A 15,869-nucleotide genomic window follows, 5' to 3' on the forward strand; every position below is an offset into this window, starting at 1 on the left:
GTGAACTTAAATAAGACATAGATCAATGTGTACATGTAACAGCCATAGTTTACAATGTGCTGTGGTGAACTTAAATAAGACATAGATCAATGTGTACATGTAACAGCCATAGTTTAAAATGTGCTGTGGTGAACTTAAATAAGACATACATCAATGTGTACATGTAACAGCCATAGTTTAAAATGTGCTGTGGTGAACTTAAATAAGACATAGATCAATGTGTACATGTAACAGCCATAGTTTAAAATGTGCTGTGGTGAACTTAAATAAGACATACATCAATGTGTACATGTAACAGCCATAGTTTAAAATGTGCTGTGGTGAACTTAAATAAGACATAGATCAATGTGTACAAGTAACAGCCATAGTTTAAAATGTGCTGTGGTGAACTTAAATAAGACATACATCAATGTGTACATGTAACAGCCATAGTTTAAAATGTGCTGCGGTGCACTTAAACACTCCTTCCGTTTCCTCTTTTTCCCCCTCATTTACACAGAAATATATTGGACCTCTTCTAGATCAGCCCATTGCATGTATTTCGCACACTGAAAATGTACATTCTTTAAAGACATCAAACACTCAGACTTAAATAAATGACGCCACTCTTAACGGTCTCGTAAAACAACAGCTAACCACAAACAACTGACCCACTGTACCAGATGCAGAATGCTGGCAGAGCATTTCCACAGTTCTGCAACTAAAATTATGACCCACAAATGAAATCAAAGGAAGTGTTTCATCCTTGAGGAAACTCAATATATTTCACTCCCTTTGCTGGTAATATTTAATCTGCATCTCTAGGAAACATATGGTTCATGCCAGGAAAGTCTGGCTTCAATTTTCAGAGAAATTTACAACACCAGCCAACTGGTATATTTCGCCACCTGATGTTCATTTCACAGACACAGCTTGCAGCCAGCTCAAAACAAAGGCCTGATCCTGCACAAAAGCTGTTATACTTCCGTTGGTAAGTTACCTACCTGGAAGCTCACACCTTACACAATATTGTCCTAACCCATTCTGCAGGATTCTCTCAACACTAGTTCTGACTATCATCAACAGAAGTTAGGGTGGTGAAGAGAGACAGGGAAAACATCCTTGAACACATGTACAACAACACAAAGTATCAACACATGATCAATGGATTCCGTATGTCTTAAAGCTACAGGATCCCTTTAAAGTGAGAGACCCTAGTTTTTAAACACTATGACATATCTTTCACTATTAAAGCTGGGTTTTTGGTCATTTAAATTAGAAGTACTTACATTTTATTATTTAGAATTTAGTATTCATTTTCAAACACCTGAAGTGGTTCAGGGCCCCGTTCCACAAAGCGATCTTAAGTGTTAAGATCACCTTAACTGCATTAGGTAGTTATGCAATTACAGTGATCTTAGAGCTAAGATTGCTTCATGGAATGGGGCCCTGGTCATCCAGGTTTTTGTAATACCCCAAAATGCATTTATCATAATTCTTCTAACCGGCCTCGGTGGCGTCGTGGCAGGCCATCGGTCTACACGCTGGTAGGTACTGGGTTCGGATCCCAGTCGAGGCATGGGATTTTTAATCCAGATACCGACTCCAAACCCTGAGTGAGTGCTCCGCAAGGCTCAATGGGTAGGTGTAAACCACTTGCACCGACCAGTGATCCATAACTGGTTCAACAAAGGCCATGGTTTGTGCTATCCTGCCTGTGGGAAGCGCAAATAAAAGATCCCTTGCTGCCTGTCGTAAAAAGAGTAGCCTATGTGGCGACAGCGGGTTTCCTCTAAAAAAAACAGTGTCAGAATGACCATATGTTTGACGTCCAATAGCCGATGATAAGATAAAAAAATCAATGTGCTCTAGCGGCGTCGTTAAATAAAACAAACTTTACTTTACTTTATCATAATTCTAAGAAAGCAAGTTCGTTTGAGAAGTAATGGTTATCTAGGCAAGCTCTAGTCTATTTTTGGATGGGATTTTCCTATCAAAACATCACAGACTTTTATCTTCTCTCTGTTATAACCGTATCCAAATGTGTTCCAGGTTTGAAGATTAACTAAACTTATTTGTGTTCATTTTCACGGGATGAAACTAGGGCCTGCACCTTTAATTATCTAGCTTTTTCAAGTCAAAAAGCGAGATATTGGTATTACCCCTTTTTTTTCAACCACAGCAACATCAATTTTTGCAATTATCTCCAAAGTTATGTTTTCATATTTAACTCCATTTCATACAAACTGGAAGTCCTAGACCAATGAAATTTAGCTGCACCAAAATACATCCATCTTAATGTATGTATACATGTATTTTTATTCTTTAAATTCCTGTAACATTTTTCTCACTGTTACGTTTTGGCAATTAGGTCCAGTTTTTCACAAACTGAAAATCCTAGACCAATGAAACTTCATTTGTAGTTGCACATATAAATGTTCATCTCAATACATGGACATTCAGCATTCTGATAATGATGGCACTTCAATTATCTTTCTTGATATATTAGCTTCTGGACATGTATTTAGTGTCTGAATGAAATTAGAAGACTTCTTTCTGTACTGTTTTATAACCATTAAATCTTTCACATTTTGCCCAGTATAGCACCAGATCTACAATTTTTTTTAAATGTTGAATAGTAGTAGTAGACAACCAAGTTACTTGTAACTGTTATCAATCAAAATTTTGAAAACAAAATATTCTGTTTCTGTATTTCAAAGTAGATTGTGTGAATAACATAATAACAATGCCCTTTAACTTATACTTGTTATACAGTTATGTACTTCAAGAATGTAATAATTTGATGATGGAGACCAATTTCAAAGTGACACATGTTAATAAACCCATTTCATAAATGTCAGCTGATGCAATCTTTATCTAGAAATGACAGAACAATTGAGGATAATTGAATGGCTACCATTGTTTTATCAAAAACACCCAGGAAAACATTCAATCAAATTATACATCTAATTAATCCCACTACACACAAATCCAAACAAAAGTGACCCAATCCTCAAAATGGCTTGTAGTTATGAATCATATCAGCAATTTGTTTTTACTAATGATTCAGCTGTTCCGAGTGTCAAAAACTGTTCTGGACAATTTGGCTAAATGTTTTTAATACGGATTGCTCAAACTGAAGCTTGCTTGATTAAAACCAAAAGCAACTGAATAAAATATAAAAATAACCAGACAGACAACATGAGGTTATCAAATTTGGCAGTATGACAAACGCTCGCTTAACCCTAGTTACAGATACCGATTCACATATAGTGATTTACAGATGACGATTCACAGAGACAACTCGGGATACAACTGGTCAAACAACCTTTTTACTATAATATAGTTTTTTTTTAAATAAACATACTGAATGTATGGCATCATATTTCCCATGATATCACCATTGGTACTGAAAGCATTTGAATTCAGGTCTGAGTTCCATGTCTATATATGGATACTGTTTTAGCAGTGAAGTACTGGAATTACCTATAGTGTTCTATCGAACAATTTAACATATAAATCTACATAGGCCTCCAAGAATTGTACATTTGCTAGTGCTGGGCACACATGAAGTCAATACTTTCTACATCATTAACAATTTGCATAAACCATTTTATCAGTTATGCTAAAATAAATTCAGGTAACCCATTTCCTTTTTGTGTAACATGTTGTGTCCACATAAATGATGTCCTTAATTTAATGCACAAATGAAAAATAGGTTAAACGAAATTAGATTTGCATGAACGATGCACAAATTAAATTAATTATCATTCTCACAATTTTCAGAAGCCTGCTCCTGTATGTTTTTTTCTTCAAAATATTACAAAAAGGATAATATACATGCACTGTCCAGATCTGATTTGGCTAGTGAAACCCCAACTGATAATTTGTGAATTCACAGAATTTAAGAAGTTGGAGATGCAAAGCCACAGCACGGACTTTTTTTTCACTAACCACTAAGCTCGTATTCTGAACAAACAGCCCAAATAGCTAAGGTGTGTCAAAGACAGTATGCTTGAATCTTGGGTGGGACATAACCCTATGATGAAGCACTCACTGGATGTGCACTCGATTATCATTAGGGATAGATTCCCATTGGTGGGTCCATTGGGTTACTTCTCATTCCAGCCAATGAACCATGACTGGTATATCAAAGGCAATGGTATGGGCTATCCTGTCTGTGATAGTACATATAAAAGATCTATTGATACTAATGGGAAATGTTGCAGGTTTCCTCTCTAAGACTATCTACGTAAAAATTACCAGATGTATGACATTCAATAGCCTATTATTAATAAAACAATGTGCTTTAGTGGTGTCATTAAACAAAACCAACTTTATTTAACTTGAATGTCGGAAACACAAAAAAAAAAAAAAAAAATCCAGTTAAAATGACAGTGCACATAAAATGCCCAAGTTGCCAGCTTAGTTTGTTAATCCAGATTACGTAAGAACGTCCCTCCATTATTTGTACTGCACACACCGACATCAACAAATGAATGATGGTGTGTGTGGTCATAATAGAATCTCAGGTCTGTTCTGGCTCCTTTTTCAAAAAACACATTAAATGTACATCTTTTATTACAGATTAATTACTCTGTTTTTTAAGTGCACTTTGAAGCAGCTATCTATTGTGTACAACCAATAGCTGAACATGACATGTATATATACATGTACATGGATTAATGTGACACCTGGTCGCAGAGAAAGAAAGATGAAACTGAACATTACATACATTACTGCACACCATGTATTAGACAACAAAAGATGAAACCCACTGCTCCCACATGGCTAATATGTACTGTTATTAATTAGCAACAAGGTTTTGTTATAATACATGCATGAAGTATGAGACAGGGGTCAGGAGGGTCAATTGTCACTTCCCAAGCTGGTACAGAAGCCAAAAGCAGTGTCTTGATTTGGTTATTTTTGTAATGCCAGAATTTTGATAGTACTTAATTCAAGGCAAATCGGCTACGTCGTGACCTTTAGACGTTCAGAAATTAAAACTTGCAGACTTCACGATTACAGGAAGTTTATTCATGCAGACATACTACTAGTATTCTGATAAATGTTTTAGACTGATTTTTAGATACTTGATGCGTGGCAAACTAGTAGACAATGATATATTGCAATGGCTGTAACTTGCGACCGAAGGCTCAGAATAGAGACGAGCCAAACGTTTTAAAGAAATGTGCACGGACCGCTAAGGCGCCTAAATTATCTGCTGCTATTTTATTGTGTTTGGTGGCACTAATACGCTTCCGTACTAAAGGAATATATGTAGACATACTATTGGATTGCCTATAATTTTTACAAAGGTTGAAAATGGTTTTAATGTAAACAAAAATGTCACAAAAGCTGAAAAATACTAACATCGCATAATGAGCTGTAAATAACAAACATTTGGAACGTCACTGTAATATAGACATACCATTGATAAAGTGAAAGTTGCATCGCCACTGCAAAATATCAGTGTCAAATTGTGGTCTTTCTTTTTATGTTATTATAAGATTTATTTTTATTAATCTAATCATGCACCAATGAGTAGCCTGTTTTATAGTTCTGAGGAACTGGACATTGTTGTTTGGGTTTTTGGTATGTTTTTTTAAATCTGCTGTATACTACATTTTACATATCAGTGACAAATGGTAGCCTTTATTTGTTATTTATAAAAGAAAATTATTAGTCTAATCATGCACCAGGGAATGGGCATTTTTCCTCCAAATGTATCTATTTTGTTTCAGTACTGGGCTGATATTTAGTCCTTTTACAATAGTGTTAACTTCCGCACGCTGCACAGAGGTTCTAGAATATGGTGGCCCGATGCCCGAGGACAGTGGTTTTTAGATTCGGGCAACTAAAAATCACTTTTTGCAATCCCAATGGCAAGTGGTGAATAATAATAATAATAAAATAATAATAATAATATTTAATAATAATAATAATAATAATAAATCTACAACGCTACAATCATACGAAAACAAAAGAAACATCTACAAGTCACTTCTTTCGATTTGCAAGCATTAAAGAAACTGTTTTATAAAACATTTTCTTTTTCATTTTGTTTTAACTTTGTTTGAGCTAAACATTATGTATTTAAAATATAATTTCAACATAACTTTGAGGTAAATTACGCAAATATAATTCACGTAACCGAACAATTGGTTACCTAGGTAAACACCACATGAACCGACTTCCAGTTACCTCAGATTTCGAAATATTGTCCCCTGTTAATTTTTGCAAATAGCTTATGAAATACATTCTTGTAAACCATCAGGATGTATGACAATTAGGAACACTTCAACTGATTACAGGGAGCTTTGGTCTAGCTTAGTTGGTTGAGAGCTCGCCCGAGGTGCCTTGGGTCGAAGGATTGAACTGCCTCGGTTCCTCCATTTTTGTGATTGGGATTTTCCCGTTCCAACCAGTGCTAACTTCAGAGATTGCTCACAATTGTAAAATGTTAAATAGTAGTTGAGCACTACTTAATTTTGCACTGATGGCCAACTGTCACTAATCAAAATCTTTACAACAAAACATTCCCTGAAAGGCCATGGTATGATCTATCATGTCTGTGCAAACTTTATATTAAAGATTCCTTTGTCCTAATAAAACTTTTTTATTGGGTTTCTTCTAAAGACTGAGTCACAAATATTTTACATTCCATAGTCGATGTGCTATAGTGGTATCATTAAAGAAATCAAACTTTAGAACTTCTACTGATTCAAATATATAAACATTTAGTTGTATCCAGACAAATTTGAGAATAATGGGCTGGGGAGTGCTGAACTAATTTGAATATATTTTTTATATTCAAGATTACATGTAGATGTTTAGCAGTTGTAAACTCTTTTAAGCAACAAACAATCAAACTTAAATTTTAAACAAGTTTGTTTTGTTTTTAACGACACCACTAAATCACATTAATTTATTAATCATCGGCTATTGGATGTCAAACATTTGGTAATTTTGACATATTCTTAGAGAGGAAACCTGCTACATTTTTCCATTAGTAGCAAGGGATCTTTTATATGCATCTTCCCACAGACAGGATAGCACATACCACGCCCTCTGATATACCAGTCATGGTGCACTGGTGGGAACGAGAAATAACCCAATGGGCCCACCGACGGTGATCGATTCCAAACCAACTGTGCCATCAAGTGAACGCTTTACCACTGGGCTACATCCCGTCCCCAAATTTTAAACAAAAATAGTATATACTTATAACGACTTGAAAGGGGTTGTCTGACAAGTATGTTACACTAGGGCGAGGAATCATTTGTTGCATTATAAAAAGTCATGGGAGAGGGCGTGGTTGTATGGTTAGAGTTACATGACATATATTCAAAACAATGTTTCATATTTATTTATAAAGTAAAATGCAGCCAATTATTTATTTTGTTATTTAGTACTAAACCAAACTAGAACTAAACTAAACATACTAAACTAGCTTAAATACAACAAAAAATGGAAAAATATTGGTAAAATTATATCATGACAGGGAAAGTGTGTGGGAATACAGACAAACAGTAAAATTTACATACTTTCAAAGGGGTGTGTGTTTCAAACAGTTACAAGGGGACGGGAATATAAAATATGCCAGTTTATTACATAATTGCTGAATAGCTCTTATCAGGATGTTACCAATACAGATTTACCTGTGTACAAGAAAACGTGCATAAAAAATAAAATTTTGCTGCTAATTTGTAATTAAAGGTTATGACAACAGGTTCTTTTCTTTTTGACCTTTTAGATAAAGTGTAACACAACAAATACTAATTTCAGACTTAAACACCACACTGACAAAGGTTTGGCAGATGCCAGCAAATGTTGGAGCCAGCTATAAGGATGGGAGGGGGGTCAAATGTATTGTCTTAAGATTTGGGGGGTAGTGCCCCTGCCCTCAACCCCACCTAAACTGATTAAGCCAAGTACTGGGGTGTGCTGAACACTGTATTCACTTTAATGCCCATAACTGAAACAGTGTATAACAATGTATAACAATGTACATCAATGTAATTCACCTGCTTTGAGGACTAATCTAGAAATCTTTGTAATTTTGTGTATTTACCATTTAGGCTACATGATCATGAGTACTTGGGGGACATAACATTTACACACTACTGTAAATATATGAAACGAAAATAAAATTAAGACTCACATACGAATATATAAAACCGCTGTCAGTCTTAGATGACGACACAATTACAAAATGCAACACTGTCTAAAATGGCACCGATGTCAGGAAAATAACGATGATAAAACAAACTTTGAATAACTTTGTAAGTGTAACAAAACTTTTGGCAACTTACCAGCTACAGGAGACGGCTTTCTCATAGCACACCATCGCCTTTTCCACTGGAAGAAAAAAAAAGTCGGTGTTAAATCTGTCACTATAGCATCAAGAAGGTACAAAATATTAAAATTAAAACGTCAAATACCTTTTTGCCGTCGCGAAACTTTATTCTTCCCTCCACTACCGCTGTCGCATCAGCCATATTGGACCCATGTTCACTCTGTGAGCTACATTCTGACAGGCATTTTGATTGGTTTGCAATCTACGGTAGGCCAGCTCTGCCAAAAGTTGTACACCCAGGAGTCAAATTTACAAAACGTTGTAACATTACGTTTGCTGTTTCTCAGAAGTACGTTTATCGACAGACAGGCAGACAGATGTTAATTTAACCCTCATTTTAATGCAAACAACAGTAAAATGTTATTTAAATACATCTTAAAAATACAGGAGTTATGACAGACTTCACAGTAATTATAATATTAAAAAGTGCACGTGTTACATTTATAACACACGTAAAAGGATTCATAAAAAAATAAACTATACATATTTAAGTTAAGAGTATTAACATTCTCAAAGAACGGGTTAACATTAAAAGTAGTGTTTTGGCAGTATAAGACATAAAAAAACGAACTTGTTTAACATAATTTAAGACCTCGTATTCGTTGTTTAAAAAAAAGTGCTAAATGTATTAAATTAAAAGGTAAGTCTGCAGTTTACATGGAATACTCAATTAAACGATGAATTTCATCTTGAACAGGTATTACTGCTCGTGACATGTTAGGGCAGACCGTTACTCATCAGGAAGGTTCTTATATAATGTCCCGTTTCAATAATGTATCAGGGCCTACCCGGCATCTAAATTTTGCGTTGGTAGGCCAAAAATAAAATTTGTGTTTGCAATATTTATTTTTAAACAGCTAATGAGCTATTATCGTTTTGTTGTTGTTATTGTTGTTGTTGTTGTTGTTGTTCTTCTTCTTCTTCTTCGTCTTCTTCTTGTTTTGATGTTTTTATTAGTTGTTGGGTGGGGGTGAGACTGGGGTTTTTTTTATGTGTGGGTTTGTTTGCTTTGGGTTTTGTTGAGGGGGGTGGAGGGGGGTCGTTTTTTATTTGTGATTGGAGCTATATTATATGGGTTATGGGGATTTTTGTAGTTGTTTTAATATTTTATTTGTTTGTTTTGTTTGTTTTGTTCGTTTCGTTTTGTTGTTGTTGGGTGTCTTATTATTTGTTATTATATATATAATATTATATTATATTAGATAAATCATGGCAGGTCCTAACCAGTTCCGCGTTTTAGGCTACATGTACCTCCGACAGACTCACGTGAATGCACTCATGTGCTTTTTTAACAGTAAACTATATGTACTTTATATTCAATCATAGGCGTACGAGACGGAGGAGTGGGGGGGGGGGGGGGGGGGGGGGGGGGGGGGTGAGGGAGCAGACTTTATACTTTATCTGTTGTGGAACAGGCTGAAATTGGAAATAGCCAAATGTGACCCCCAGTCCTGGAGAAAATTCTTAAATTCGGGCAAAAACAGTTACAATAGAAATATTCGGGCAAAATGAGTTGGCCTGAACATTTTTCACCATGTAATTTCATGATTCTACTCAAAATATTAGTTGTAAGCCATGTAAAAATGCGTGGAGATTTGTTTACAATCCTATATAGCTGTTTGGCAGTAATGGTAATATAAATAAACGTTGTAATCCAGATTCGGGCACTTTTGGGCAAACATCAGCCTCTCCCCCCCCCCCCCCCCCTTACAAAATTGGAAGCCTGTACGCCTATGTATTTAATAACGTATTTTCTATATTAAAGTAGTATTATCATGAACAATTAGCACGGATCTCTGGTAGAATTGAAACTGTCAGAACCAATGTCATTACGTTAAAATGCCATTTCATATTGATTAATTACTTTAAAACATATTTGGTCATCTAGCTATCAGTTAGCCTTTAGCACAAATTAAACAACCTGAAATAAAACATCAGTTACATAAAATAGATTATTTACATTTAAAACTTATCAATATGCTAAAACCCATGTATACATTAATAACATTTACATGTAATGAAATAATTAGAATTATGTCTTCAGTCTGTCAGAGAGAGAGAGAGAGAGAGAGAGAGAGAGAGAGAGAGAGAGAGAGAGAGAGAGAGAGAGAGAGAGAGAGAGAGAGAGAGAGAGAGAGAGAGAGAGAGAGAGAGAAAGAGAGAAGAGAAGAGACAGACAGAGAAAGAGACAGACAGACAGATTGAGAGAGACAGAGAGAGAGAGACATGTTTATTTGTATTTCTTTTGTTTTGTTTTTGTAATACTTGGTCTCAGAAGCAAAAGAAAAAACTTGATGCCGCTACACTGATTATTTTTATTTGACGGAATGATGCTTTTCATAGTATGCATTTTCAAACCAAATGGACAGATTTGCCAGTTATGGAACATATGTTGAAATTGGAAATAGCCCAATGGGACCAGTGACTGGGATCGATCCCGCGACACACTACAACCCAATCGAGCTAATAGTTCACTCCTTTCACGAAGAGTAGTGCTGGTTAAACCAGTATTGGACCTACCCTCACCCCGAAATAACTAAGCGACACTAAAACAAGATTTGAGGCATATTAATAGCCCTATGGTGTCTTCTCCAGTACCGTAATACAAAAGTGACACTTTTTTTTAAATTATCTAGTTGTGCAACGACCCTCAAATCCCTGTCAACTGACGCGCCTGATCATGTAATTATGTGGTGGTTTTTGTGTTTGTTTGGGGTTTTTTTATGGGGGGGGGGACTTTTTTTGGGGGGGGGTTGGGGGGCCATCCCCTCACCGCCTTCAAGAAAATGTTCTAGGTTTTTTAAATGTATTTTCACGGAAACATGACCCGTCTCCACTAAAAAATTTCACTCGTCACAGTCTAGACTACCCCCTCCTACACAATTCCGTGCATACGCGCCTGCATCTAGAGCTTCACATAAAATGTTGTTGTTGCAGTGCAGTGCCAAAAATGACGATTTGCTCGTAAGTCGTGTTTCTAAAGCAATGTTTATAAAGATGTCACCCAGCTAGTTTGATAACACTAGTCGGCGGGACAATGTTCAGACTGTGCGTCCTCAAACACCCGCGAAACGAACGTTACACACCGGTGTCGCAAAGCAAACACGATTCGTCTATTTTTGTTATGGTTGTGCTACCATACACAAGTGGCGAGTAACTGATACATTCCTACAAGTTGATGGCGCGAGTCCTAGCAAATCGTACCGATTGACCCTAACTCGTTATTGACCCCGTAACAATGCGATAATATTATTGTTTTATTTCATTTCATTTCATTTCATTTCAACTTATTTTCGTGCTTTTATCCGATTAAGGTTCAAGCACGCTGTTCAGGGCACACACCTCAGCTACCTGGGCTGCCTGTCCAGGACAGTGGGTTAGTTGTTAGTGGTTAGGGAGAGAGAGAGAAGAGGGTGTAGTGGTCTTATACCTACCCATTGAGTCGTTAAAACTCACTCTGGGTGGGAGCCGGTACCGGGTTGCGAACCCTGTACCTTCCAGCCTTATGCCCGATGGCTTAATTACGACACCACCGAGACAGGTATTGTTTTATTAAAGCAATGTTGTTATTGAATTATGTATCACTGGCGTAGGAAGCGGGGGCATTTGCCCCCCCCCCCCCCCCACTTTTCAGATAGTTTGCTTTATATTTGCTTTATAATAGTGTAAAAGTGTGTAAATATAAAAGTGTGGCCCCCACCCCCCCACACTCCCCCCCCCCCACACACACACACTTTTGGCACCTTCCTACGGCAGTGCGTAACAAATCAATTCTCTTTTTGTGCTTTTGTTGTAGTAAGCTATCTAAATCAAATCTAACTGGCAATGAGAAAGATAAGATAAAAAAAAAACTCAGTCAGGAATATGATAGGTCCAAATATCAATACAAAAATTATATTTAATCGTTTTACAATATCACTAGTTTTTAAATGAGAAAACTAAAACGTGGGTGTTTTTGTGTACAATTCATCATATGCATAATAACATATTACAGGAATGAATCACAGGTGACTTGTGACTTAGTCACTAAGCGTATAGCATAGTTCCTGGATAAGCCTACCTACCGGTATAGATCTTTTGTTTCACATAAAATGCATTTGAGCTATTTCAAACAGTGGCGTAGAAAGGTGACAAAATGTGTGTGTGTGGGGGGGGGGGGGGGGGGGGGGGGGGGGGGGGGGTTTGTGGGGGCGCATTTTTATATTTACACACTTTTACACCATTATAAAGCAAAAATAAAGCAAAATATGTGAAAAGTGGGGGCACACACACACACACACACACACACACACACACACACACACACACGCTTCCTACGCCAGTGTAAAACACCAGGACGATCATATTACAATGAAAGCAAGAAATAGGCCTATAGGCCTACACAGTAATGTGCAATTTAACGTGGAAAAGTTTTAATGTCCCGGCATATTTGACACTTAGTTTTATTTTATGTATATGTAGTAGTTTTTGTGTAGAGTACTCTTACTGGCAATAGCTAGTGGCAATTTTTCTATTAGATCAGTGGTAGAGCGCTGGACTTTCGTACTGAGAAAGGAAGGAAATGTTTTATTTAACGACGCACTCAACACATTTTATTTACGGTTATATGGCGTCAGGCATATGGTTAAGGACCACACATATATTGAGAAAGGAAACCCGCTGTCGCCACTCTTTTCGATTAGCAGCAAGGGATCTCTCAATCCATCCATCCATCCATCCATCCATCCATCCATCCATCCATCCATCCATCCATCCATCCATCCATCCATCCATCCATCCATCCATCTCTCTCTCTCTCTCTCTCTCTCTCTCTCTCTCTCTCTCTCTCTCTCTCTCTCTCTCTCTCTCTCTCTCTCTCTCTCTCTCTCTCTCTCTCTCTCTCTCTCTCTCTCTCTCTCAAAATTAACTTCTGACCCCTGCCCAGCGTCTTGAATCGTGGTTATACGCTCCTGGCATAGGTGCCAGATATGGATTGTGACTATGTACGTCAAGCGATGCTATCTAAGTTTTATTACTAGCACATGTTACTTATCATGTACGTATATAAATTGCGAATCAGAACGCGGTCAGATCTGAGGTCATCGATATCAGTAGGCTTGATTCGATTATTGCGATACCGCACTTACAGCTATACACAGAGGTAAAATGAGGCACACATCTGTTTGGAGTTGTTTGTATTTTGGTTGCAAACCAATGCAGGCTTTAAGCTAGTTTAATTTCAGTTTTTCATTTCCTGGTTTTTTTATTATTTTTTTTATTTATTTAAATATATGTATTTTTTATTTAGTTATTTATTTATAAAATTTATCATCAAAGAAACGTTTTAATATCTCTTTGAGGAGGTGTGCGGATGTTTTTCCCGCTAAGATCTGTCATCGATCTCTTCTCTCTTTTTTTTCATTTTAACTTATTTTCGTGCTTATTTCTAATTAAGGTTCAAGCATGGTGTCCTGGGCACACATCTCAGCTATCTGGACTGTCTGTCCAGCTGAGGTCAGTGGGTTAGTTGTTAATGGTTAGTGAGAGAGACGGTGTAGTGATCTTACACCTATCCACTGAGTCGTTATGCGTGATTCACAAACAGTCCTAAACAGGGAGTTTATGTTTATATAAAGTTTTGATCATCAGTTACTGTATTGTCTAACTAATACGATAATGACAGCCAGGTGCTAGCAAAATAACCTATTCGCCAAAAAGAAAAGTGTTTTGTACATTGTAATAGCCATATACCAAAATTTGTATTACGTTCTAAGTGAAAAATAAATAAAGAGGTGGCGGGGATGCGTTTAATATATATATATATATACTCTTCAAAAGAAGAAACGCAAAACCACATTGTCGTAACATTTGGAGAATTGATTTAATTATTGAATGGTGAGTCCGATAATTACCAAATGTTGCAGGATTGTTCACAATTCACTCTAGTCCATTGTGAGTAAGTGATAGGACACACCACCAAGGTCAAGGTCATCTGGAGTCAATACCGGGTGTGGCCTCCGCGTGTGTTGACAACTGCCTGGCACCGCCTGCCCATTGAAGCAACCAGAGTACGGATGACGTCCCGGGGGATGGTGGCCCACTCGGCCTGCAAGGCTGCTGCCAGCTCGGGCAGGGTCTGGGGCTGTGGTTGTCGCTGTCGGAGGCGTCGGTCCAACTCGTCCCATAGATGCTCAATTGGGTTCAAATCCGGTGATATCGATGGCCAAGGAAGGACATTAATGTTGTTGTTCTGTAGGAAAGCCGTTGTGAGACGTGCTGTGTGAGGCCTGGCGTTGTCATGTTGGAACACTGCGTTGGCGTTGGCCATAACTGGAACGATGTGTGGCCGGAGGATCTGGTCAGTGTAGCCCTGTGCATTCAGGTTGCCCTGCACGTGGACCAGGTCAGTTCTGCCAGTGTGTGAGATGGCTGCCCACACCATGACACTACCCCCGCCGAATCTGTCCACTTCCTGCACGCAGTTTGCCGCATAACGTTCACCACGACGCCTATACACGCGACATCTTCCATCATGACGTCGGAGCAGAAATCGGGACTCGTCACTGAACCACACCCGTCTCCATCGCAGTTGAGGCCATTGTCGATGAATCTGGCACCACTGCAGTCGGAGTCGACGGTGTTGTGGTGTTAAGATGACACCTCGAACTGGACGTCTGGCACGAATTCCTACCTCACGTAGGCGGTTCCGTACGGTCTGGTCGGATATCCTGCGCAAACCTGGTATTGCTGCGGCTGTGGAGGTGGCAGTAGTCAATCGTTCCCGAAGGTGGCGTACCCGGATGTAGCGGTCCTGCCCGGGGGTAGTGACCCGTGGTCGACCGGATCTAGGGAGGTCACGTGTTGATCCATGTTGCTGGTAATGTTCCCACAGTCTGGAGATGGTGCTTGGGGACACATGGAATGCCCTGGCAACGGCCGTTCTGGATTCGCCTGCGTCTAGTCGGCCTATGGCATTGTTTCTCTGCGGTTCACTGAGACGTGGCATGTCCTGGATTGTCAACTGTCGGCCAGATACAGAGGCCAGGCAAGCGAACACCCTGCACTTTTATACTGTCGGTGTTCATGTTGCACGTGCAGACAACGCACGTGCAGTGGTGACATGGTTTGCACGTGGCTGCGTTTTTGCGAATATTCACATTTTGGAACTTTATTGTACAGTAGCTGCGTTTTATCGAATGTAACCGTGGGAATGTGTTTGGGACATGCAATGACCTTATATTCACAAAGCATGAACCGGTAGGAAACATAAAATCGGAGTTATAACCCATTTGTACCCTTTTGCGTTTCTTTTTTTGAAGAGTATATATATATACATGTATATATATATATATATATATATATATATATATATATATATATATATATATATATATATATATATATATATATATATATATATATACATATACATATATCAGAGATGGGGCGATTACTTGACAAAAGTAATCGATTACGATTACGATTACTTTAGAATGTCACGATTACGAATACGAATACGATTACGATTACGATCACAAGATAATGGAAA

At 37.9% G+C, this 15,869-nt stretch overlaps 1 protein-coding gene across 1 annotated transcript in view; it reads right to left on the reverse strand.

Annotated features, from left to right (window-relative positions):
* Positions 1-8,486, reverse strand: part of LOC121379688 — a 42,340-nt gene extending 33,854 nt beyond the window's left edge. The window contains 2 exon segments of the mRNA XM_041508339.1: positions 8,298-8,343; positions 8,427-8,486. Coding sequence (XP_041364273.1) covers positions 8,298-8,343; positions 8,427-8,483 — 103 coding nt within the window. The 5' untranslated portion in view covers positions 8,484-8,486.
* Between the last annotated feature and the right edge of the window lie 7,383 nt (positions 8,487-15,869).

Source organism: Gigantopelta aegis, chromosome 8 (genome assembly GCF_016097555.1).
Source record: "Gigantopelta aegis isolate Gae_Host chromosome 8, Gae_host_genome, whole genome shotgun sequence".
NCBI lineage: Eukaryota > Metazoa > Mollusca > Gastropoda > Neomphalida > Peltospiridae > Gigantopelta > Gigantopelta aegis.